This window comes from Glandiceps talaboti, chromosome 9 (assembly GCF_964340395.1).
Source record: "Glandiceps talaboti chromosome 9, keGlaTala1.1, whole genome shotgun sequence".
NCBI lineage: Eukaryota > Metazoa > Hemichordata > Enteropneusta > Spengelidae > Glandiceps > Glandiceps talaboti.
This window is the reverse complement of record NC_135557.1, coordinates 15,062,020-15,072,366: the sequence shown is the minus strand read 5'-3', so window position 1 is coordinate 15,072,366 and position 10,347 is coordinate 15,062,020. Positions and strand designations below refer to the sequence as shown.

At 34.7% G+C, this 10,347-nt stretch overlaps 2 protein-coding genes across 3 annotated transcripts in view; one reads left to right on the top strand and one right to left on the bottom strand.

Moving 5' to 3' along the window:
* Nucleotides 1-764, top strand: part of LOC144440140 (four-jointed box protein 1-like) — a 13,241-nt gene extending 12,477 nt beyond the window's left edge. For both annotated transcript variants that reach the window (XM_078129409.1, XM_078129408.1), the window contains one exon: nt 1-764. This exon is cut by the window's left edge and continues 1,932 nt beyond it. The gene's annotated coding sequence lies outside the window, so the exon portion shown is untranslated.
* Nucleotides 765-4,851: 4,087 nt separating this feature from the next.
* LOC144439854 (alpha-2,8-sialyltransferase 8E-like) lies at nt 4,852-9,492 on the bottom strand. The gene is made up of 5 exons (XM_078129090.1): nt 9,410-9,492; nt 7,820-7,964; nt 6,866-6,978; nt 5,514-5,755; nt 4,852-5,063 (listed from the first exon to the last, which is right to left on the bottom strand). Exons 1-5 carry the CDS (start codon nt 9,490-9,492, stop codon nt 4,852-4,854), a joined length of 795 nt encoding a protein of 264 aa, XP_077985216.1.
* Between the last annotated feature and the right edge of the window lie 855 nt (nt 9,493-10,347).

Here is a 10,347-nt window from a genome sequence, read left to right as displayed (position 1 = left end):
ATTATGAAATTAACATTCATTCACTGATATTACAACTACGCAAAATGAACATTCATTCGATGATATTACAAAAGACATGAACATTCATTCAATGATAGTCATTATAATTACAACAATGCAGAAATGAACATTTTTTCAATTCAGTGATGCCACAACAATGCAGAAATGAACATAATGAACATTCTTTCAGTGATATTACAACAGTGCAGAAATGAACATTCTTTCAGTGATGCTATAACAATGCAGAAATGAACACTCCTTCAATGATATTACAACAACAGAAATGAAAATGTCATTCACGTAATGACAATCATTAGAATTAAAACAATCCAGAAATGAACATATGATGATATTACAACAATACAATGCAGAAATAAATTTTCATCGGAAAAGTAACAGTGTGATGAAAAAAATGACAATTTACAGATTTTCAACTTTGCAATGTAAAAATGGGTCAATCATTTAATTGTTCATAGTAAATGAAACCGTGTGATGCAGAAATAATTTGGTTTACAAAAGCATACATAGACATTGTATCCAGTGATTTTCGAAATGCAACAGTTTAATGCATAAAATGACTATTTTATTCAATGCGTTTCATTAAGTATGCAACATACCAATGCAGCTATAGCCACTTTGTTCCATGGTTTTGGTGGGACGGAAAAAATTACAGAAGTTATATTTATTGACGGGTGTATGATAACGTTGACTATACAATGAAGTTAAATTTAGTGATTGTAAGCAAAGTTACAACATAGCAATGCAACTCAACAAATATCAATGCAATAAAGAGTGAAATTACAGTAACAATAGTTTGTCAATTATTTTGTTGTGTGGCTGTCATCACTGCCCGATGAACATTTAAGATCCATTAACTATCAATGGTTATAACATATTTTTCATACAGCCTTGAGTGAATGGCTTATAGGCGTGTTATTTGGTATGTACCAGTGAGCTCAATTTGCATATAGGGCCAATATTGGCGTCTTTTCCCTAGGGCACTATTTTGATAGCACAAGAGTCCTATTCGTTATTTCTTTTGACTCTGGAAAACATAATTGCATGTGAATGTGACGTGTTATAAAACACTTGTTCCCAATTTGCTTATACGTTGTAGCTGTGACTGTTTACCAATGGTACGCGTGTTTGACACATCTTCGGATGATGCCGACAATGAGTTAAGAGACACTGAATCAGTCAACCAATGAAATAGGTTAAGAAATACATTGTAAGACACTTTTGATTCATCGGTAAGACAGAGTGTACGTCTATCTTAATCTGTGATGTCATAATGTCATGGTCCCGGATGTTGTTTGATGGATTGTCATCTAGAAAACAACATTTATTCATCAATTATGAGGAAATTGAAAAATAATATTACCTTAATTATTAATTCGTTTCGGATATTGTTTTATGCGTAATTACCCAAACTAATATTCATCAGTCGTAAAGTGACCATATGAATGAGGATTGGATATTTATTTTGGATTTTTAATTTAGATTTTTTTTATCATGGCTTCCTGCTTTAAAAATTAATGTTAAAAACATTGACAGTGTCTGTGTTCGTAATTCAATACATTGCAAAATGCTAATGTATGTGTAAAATGTTTGTCATTGTATGTACAATAACAAACATTTTACACAGTATCATTTATTAAGCTTTTGCCATTTATTGTACAAACAAGGATTTGGCATATGCTGTTTCACATTTAGCTTTCAAGAAGGAAGCCACAATACATTTTTTTAATATAAATTAAAAATCTAATCTAACTACCAAATCCTCATCGTATAATGATACAATAATTGAGTATTCTGTCTTCTGTTAAAGTAATGATAGAAACTACACACAATATTGTTGTCTAACAGGGAGTACAAATAAGGTGAAATAGTTAAATGGTGTGTTGAGCTGTAAGCCCAATTAAAGCTCTCATATTATATTTTTTATATTATCATATCATATTGTTTCTAAGATGTTTGGTTTTATAAAGCGTACATGCAAACAAGGCTATTCACAAGGTGTTGATAACCCTCTACCTTTCCCTTGACAGAGCCCTCACCGTTTACTACTCGACTATCTGGTCTCCAGTTTAAATTTAACTGGTTCATACGGCCTAAACAAATAATTGTTTGGTTCCGGTTACCCGACCCCACCTCAGCTTTTTACTATCGACCCTAATCTCTTGTTTACGTATTCGAGGAAAAAATAATAATATTGCAAAACATTGTAATGGCTGTACATCCGATACTAATAAATAAACAACACAGAGACCATTTGGAAAATAATGGAAAACCAGAACAAGACACTCACACAGAAATAATTTAAAAAAAAAAAAAAAAAAAAAAAAAAAAAAAAATATATATATATATATATATATATATATATATATATATATATATATATATATATATATATATATATATATATATATATATATATATATATATATATATATATATACCTACCCCACCTATATGGCAAGCCGTTCAGGCCGAAAGTATCATTTTATTTTAGCTACAGTATTTTTTATTTTTCGCAGTTTACACCTATTCTAAAACTGAGCGTAACTGGAACCAAACAATTTTTTATTAGGCCTAAACAGGAAAGAGTTCTACAAAAGGTTAGTAAGGGACGATCGCAAAAGGTCGAATGGTACCATTAAACACTACAACCAAAGCGAAGTGACTATAGAGTTTCAATAAGGCATCACACAATTGTCTTTTTCTTTTTTTACAGATTGCATAATACAAAATACCGATAATGATAACACCGTGGCGATACAATTTCATCTCACTGTGAACGTAAATCAAAATCACTGTCTGATGAAATAAGGTAGATTAATTCAAACACATAACTTTATTTGTGTTCACAGTGAGATGAAATGTAACATTTCATAAATTTTGTTAGTGTAAAAACCCACTCACCCTGGGAGTGGATCGGTCACAGAAATAGTGCAGCAGCTAACCAGAATAATGTACACTTTTTGTTCCAAGAATGAAACTTGGCACAGTTAGTCACCGACCCATGTTGAACATTTTAAGATATGGATCCAAGTAAGCAGCGCCATCTAGTGGCCATGAGTGGAAAATGTGTTTTTCTTGCGATAATTAATAAAATAGTACAAAATAGCTATACTACGCTACATGGAGCCGGTAAAGGTAAGATGTACTTTCACAAAAATTAACTGTGTGTTGTACATGTTCCAATTATTTTAATTCTATCATTTACACAGTAGGCTACGCAAAAGTGCTTTCTACAATAACAGTTGTTGTCTTGGTCATCCAGACCCTCTGACTTGCTTGACTATGCAGTGCGCCATCAACGATGAGGCTTGGTAAATAAGACTGTGTAATCAACTACAGACATTGTATTTCGTCCCCATATGTCATTAAACTTACTTACCAATCAAACCAGTTGTTGCTCACACGATGATGATCTCAGTTTTGCAACGTGTTCTCTCACGAAGTATCTCATTGGTTAAAATGAAAAAAAAAATATATAATGGAAATTGTTCTTCTTTAACCAGCCAACTTTGGAATAACTTTGCTATCACTATAATTGTGTTATGTCATTTGATAACTTTACTGGCATTTGCATAAAAATGTATGTGAGGTGAATAAAATGAAAACTAAAGATTGAAAAGAGATCTAGAGCAACAATTGAATAAAACGTAGAAATATATATATAATATATATATATATATATATATATATATATATATATATATGTATATATATATATATATATATATATATATATATATATATATATATATATATATATATATATATATATATGGAAGGGGTACGATATTGTGGTAAAAGATTTTGACAATATAAAGTAAGTTGTTCAAAGACATTTCACGGATGACAAATACACTTATCTTGTTGTTTTTCCAAAATGACCCCCGGCCACTATAAGTGGTGCTTTTTAAAACTGACCCCCACCTCCATGTCAGTGATAGGGCGCAATTATTATAGGCCCTAAGTGGATATTGTCTTCTCTCCGTCACATACATACATACATACATACATACATACATACATACATACATACATACATACATACATACATACATACATACATACATACATACATACATACATACATACATACATACATACATACATACATACATACATACATACATACATACATACATACATACATACATACATAAATACATACATACATACATACATACATACATACATACATACATACATACATACATACATACATACATACATACATACATACATACATACATACAGACTGACAGACTTACATACATACATACATACATACATACATACATACATACATACATACATACATACATGCATACATGCATGCATGCATGCATACATACATACATACATACATACATACATACATACATACATACATACATACATACATACATACATACATACATACATACATACATACATACATACATACATACATATAGACATATAGACAGACAGACAGACAAACACATGATATATATATATACACACAGAGATAGTCGTCACCATACTACAATCTTCATTCATTCATTCAATCTTCTTCGCAAGGCAAAAATGGTGTCGTATTCGAAAGATCAGAGATGCCATATATGGAACAAGGACTTATTGAACCGATTGTCTTGAAAGTGTAACAGTAGTAACAACGGCCACCATTTTCTTTTCCCTGGCTTGATGTTTCCTGAGTCCCACTAGTTTTATTTATTGTGCTTATGTCACTGATATGAAGAGTTAAGAAAGACAGTTTAAAGTGATGTGATGGTTTAAATGTTCAATTGATGTAAGACATATATGTATGTCCAAAATGCATTCGACTGATGCAAATCAACAGGTGTCAATGTGTAAATGTATGATTTGCTGTTTGTGCAACTCAATGAGCTTTTTGAATTCCATAGGCATACGGTGCTTTCCTCCAGGCTGTTGAATATTATCGTTATAATAGTGATAGGGTACAGCATGTCCCAGACGATCCTCTGCAAATGGCCAGAACCCATACAAATGTAACTCCTCGCAGAATGCAAATGCTGCAGTAAATATATAGAAACCTGAGAGAGAGAGAGAGAGAGAGAGAGAGAGAGAGAGAGAGAGAGAGAGAGAGAGAGAGAGAGAGAGAGAGAGAGAGAGAGAGAGAGAGAGAGAGAGAGAGAGAGAGAGAGAGAGAGAGAGAGAGAGAGAGAGAGAGAGAATATATTGGTTATAGTGTAACAGTTTTCAAGCATGGTTTCATCGATATTGGCCTTGCAGGCTATATGTATGCACGTCATTGCATCCTCTGTTAACCCATAAAAAGCATACAACGTCAAACCTACCAGCTCCTTAATTATACAGAAGGGTTGAATGGGTCACAATTATTCTTTGTTTTATCCCCTAGGAATTTACCTATAACAATTCAGGAATTGAACAAACAACAGAAGCAAGACTCGCAGCTAGCAACCTGTTGATTCAAACCACCTAAGCGTTCGATCATCATGACTATTACTACTTACCTGTGGATAATTGGCGAGGAGTTATACCACGAGTTTTCCAAAATCTGCCAGCAAGTCTAGTGAATTGAGGATGGAGAAAAACGACCGATGTATTGATAGACTCGATGGTATCCTGTACTTTAAAAGTATACTTCGTTGAAAATTTATAAGCAAAGGGTGTCATTAATATTATTACTTTTTCATAGTTCTCCTGAATATAGCCTCCCAGTTTTGCCTTGCCCTTTTTATCTAGACTTGAGTACCTGTGACAAATAAAAATAATAATATTAATAATATTCCATCAGATACTGATGTAGTTTACCATCCTATTAATCGAAGTAGTCGTCAGGTTTATAAGTCTTATCTTAAAGTGTTGAGTGCAGTTTTTTATTATTACTTTCTCCGTGGTTGCATCAAACAAATTCGGTGAACGGTATAACTCAAAACTGGCTATATCAACACTTTAGCCTGACATGCGCACTGAACTGTAAATCTGTACGTCATGATGACGTAGATATGTTATATAGTCACTGTCACTGCCACTGTCAAATGGAAGATAATCCCATGCTGTATGCTATGCCACTAATGTTTAGATTCAAAATAAAGAATACGTCATTTATTGTTACTATTGTTATCTATCTATATATCTATCTATCTATCTATCTATCTATCTACCTTTCTGCCTGTCTGTCTGTCTGTCTGTCCATCCGTCTGTCTGTCTGTCTGTCTGTCTGTCTGTCTGTCTGGTTGCCTGTCCGTCTGTGTGTCAGCTTGAAAATGAAAGAAAAAGCCCACCTCCAGTCAACATGTTAGTATATGTCTGTGTATTAAGTAAAGTACATACTGATTGATCAGGAAGGTAGGATTAATCGTTACAAAATCCGTGTGTGTTCCAGCGTCTTCCGAATAATTGTTGTTGTTACCTAGAGAGAATCTGGAAAATAAATTATTAAGAATTTTATCTGGGATTATGAAAAAATTTGTACTGTGAACTTTTGCTATAATTTATAAAACGTTACCTATAACCCACAAATCCTTTATTCCATTCTAGGAAACATTTCGCCCAAAAAGCATAGAGGTAAAACCTGTACTTAATTCTAAGGAAAGTGTATTGGAGATGGAGTCAGAATTTGCTGTAAAAAGCATCGCAAATGGTATACCAACACTATATCTCTTTGCATTGGTAGAAGCAAGTTTTCCAACAGTCAAACAAAGATCTCCAACAAACTCTCTTCCGACCGTAAGGGGCGGGCTTCGATATGCGGTCTCCCATTGCGAACCATTTCCAGATACATTTAAATATTATAGGCCCATTAATTTACCAAGTCTTACTTCTATAAAACAATTTGTTTCACAAAGAAAATGAAACTTACCGAAACACGTAATCAGCCGAGTCTATTGATTTCCCACAGTTACTTCCAAGTAGAATTCCACTATTACCCACAATGCTACACTTCTTATACTGTCTTGGTTTTAGCGGTATTTCCTTGGCAACACAATGACATTGTCATATTATAAATAAAGTTTTATAACAGCGTAGAGGGTTGCTAACTTAGTTTAGTATTATGTAGTCTATCTGCTAGACCTCGGATGTTCTTCTGATAGAATATGACACACGCCCGAACATCGCTATCGAGGATGGCAAGCCCTCACTGCGAACTTCGTTCGCTTATAGTATCGAAAGAAAGCCCGAACGTCTAGCAGCAAGACTAAGTATTATGCTAACTAGGATACTGTCAGAGTGACAATGGTGTCAGAAAACAAAGAATATATTCAAATGACTATTTAGTCTAGTTCCAAACTGGTACAGTATTACGTATTAAAAACTTCATTACTTTACCAGTCTAATCAAGGTAGTTACGAATGGTGTTAAATTGTGGTGCTCCCCTGTAGTGATCGAAGCACGAAGGGTGCATGTCAGTAGTAGTCTATCACAAACTAACAGGCAGTCGTCATCGGACTGCATTGATATGCAAATGTCCAACCAGGACTCCACCTCCGGTCTGTTTAAACTAAAATCACGTGGGGATGCAACGATGTCATCATGTTGATATGAACACGGTTGGGGAGAGCACAGATATCTGTGCTCGAGCAATGGCCTTGACTAGACTGGTAAACTAATGAAGTTTTTAATATGTAATACTCTACCAGTGTGGAACTAGACTACATGACTATGCAAGGATTACTAGCTCTCAGAATTCACTTTCTAGCTGGCATCATCTGACAACTTTGGATTCCAGAAATGCAACCACAAAGGCGTCTTTTTCACAAAGGAGACAGCTGTGCGGTATTGCAAACAAATATCAATTTGTCGTAAATTCACATACCTTTGGAAATCGACTATGGATATCTTGTGTTATATTGATGGTAGATTTCCTTTGCATTACATATTGTATACTTGTGTTTTGTTCAGTGTTGTTTTTAGTTACGACGAAGAGTGATGAAGTCTCACAGTCTTTGGATAGAAATGATCTAAAACGAAAACACAGTATAGTATATTACTTTCAAGTCCTTCAGTCTAGTCTGCATCATGGCCGATTTGAAGAAGAAAATAAAAACCGAAAAACGCATCTATCCGTCCGGCTGTATGTACTTTAAATTTCGTAAGTACGCACACACACACACACACACACACACACACACACACACACACACACACACACACACACACACACATACATATACACACACAGAGAGACATACATACATACGTACGTACGTACGTACGTACATACATACATACATACATACATACATACATACATACATACATACATACATACATGCATACATACATACATACATGTGTGAATGTCTAGTTTAGGTAGTTATTTTTCCGTTGTTTTCCATATATGATCTGTCAGACTGTGTTTTTGATGTACAGCCATTGCAGATTGCAGGAACAGTATTATATTGTCTTTTTAAGTTGACCTCGGTTTCCGCATCCACTATTTCTCGCGCGACTTCACAGGTTTCGCGATTTTATTATTATTTTCTCGAATACGTAAAAGTAGAAAGTGAAACACTAGGTGAGGTCGGGAAATCCGAACCAAAGAATTATTATTTTAGCCATAACCAGATGTAAGCTGAATACCTTCCGTAAGGGCAATGCCATTAGATTTTTGCTTCTACATATATATCAATCATTAGAGCGCAAAACATCTGAGCTGTAGTCAATTTGCAAATCAATAATGTACAAAACTATATGACATTTGAAATTTGTATTCTTAAGATTTAGACTAATTACTGAACATCATTAATTGTTCAAATTACTCTTTTAAAGCTAAATGAAAACTACTTGTCAACAAGATTTATAGGATACGTGTGCTTTAATTTGTCGATCATGGAGGTTATACTTATACCCCCATGGTTTGATGTATGCACTAAATCTTGTGGAATTTGAAGTGGTAATCTTCAGATATAGCCTAATTACTGAAAAATATTAATTATGCAAATGATTAATTACAACTACATCAGCTATATAAACAAACTTTATAGAACACGAGCGCTTTTTTAGTTTGATATACGTCCTAAGTTATATGGAATTTGAAGTATGCATTCTCAAGATGTAGCCTAATTATCCAAAATCATTGTAAAAAAAATAATATTCCTGTGTTTAAGAATCAATCTTCATAAGCATTGTGCAGTAGTTTTTTAAGATAGCGTGTTCACAGACAGACAGACAAACAAACAGACATACAGAAAGAGAGCGAGACAGACAGACAGACAGACAGACATAGCCAGACAGGCAGGCGGGCAGACAGACAAACAAACAAACAAACAAACAAACAAACAAACAAACAAACAGACATACAAACAGACAGACAGACAAACAAACAAACAAACAAACAAACAAACAAACAAACAAACAAACAACATCATATAACCTTCGGTATCGAATGTAACAAAGGACTAACCTAAATTCATCAGCTGCTGTTGCGTTGAATGTCCAAGTAGAATTGAAGCTCTGGATGACACTCAATTGAAGAGAATGTTCCATTATAGAGAAATGTTTCAAGTACTGTTTTTCCACTGTCACGTTTGAAAGAGATTTGACGAGACTAGATGTATTTTCAGTATTATCTTTACGCTGAAAGGTTAGGTTGCACGACGTTAGATTCTTATGTTCGCCTTGTGTGAACAATACTATTGTAAGACACGATTCGTTTTTCTTCTCTACTCTCTCAACGGTAATTTGCATCATTGTCTCTCTATCGACATTGGAAAGTGTACGGTGTGTCGTCATCAACTGATTCCACTTGTAATGTATTGACAGGAAGCATACCGAGCAAAATGCAAGTACGACGATATACAATGTTGAATGATTTGATCTAGGACAACAGAAGCTATCGAGTCCCTGGAATCAATGAATAGAAAAATTAGATTAAAGTTGATAAGAAACCGATATGAGCGAAGTTTATGGGGGTGGTGTTTAGCTGTTCGTATATACCCCGCCCTGGTAATGAAGGATATCTGCCCGGACTCCCTCCCACTGGGTTTCAACTTGACCGCTATCTCACTGCCCACCCAATTTTAACAATAAACACAAATACACAGCCTGATCGAGTAATTGGCTGTGCCAGAGTTTCTCGCCTATTAGTAACAAGGCGTGCATTTATTCCCGGGAATTTATCACTTTGTTGTGTCTTGCTCGACAGGAAGATTTCCATTGGCAGCATTAGGGACAATACTAATATTACAATACTCCCTCCCCCCACCCACACACTTCCGCGTTTCCCCTCCCACTTTATAAAACTCTGGACATCCCCGCCACAATTCCTTCCTTTTTTGCTCCCCTCTCGCTACCGATCGGAAACAAAATGCCCGCCCACTGTAAACCTGCGTAAGAACAGCT

Excerpts from the sequence above, each read along its gene's own strand:
- LOC144439854 (XM_078129090.1), bottom strand. The coding sequence starts at position 9,492 with ATGGAACATTCTCTTCAATTGAGTGTCATCCAGAGCTTCAATTCTACT. Across the intron at positions 7,965-9,409 it reads ACAGCAGCTGATGAATTTAG|ATCATTTCTATCCAAAGACT; the intron begins GTTAGTCCTTTG and ends TTTTCGTTTTAG. Across the intron at positions 5,756-6,865 it reads TCGGCTGATTACGTGTTTCG|GTACTCAAGTCTAGATAAAA; the intron begins GTAAGTTTCATT and ends TATTTGTCACAG.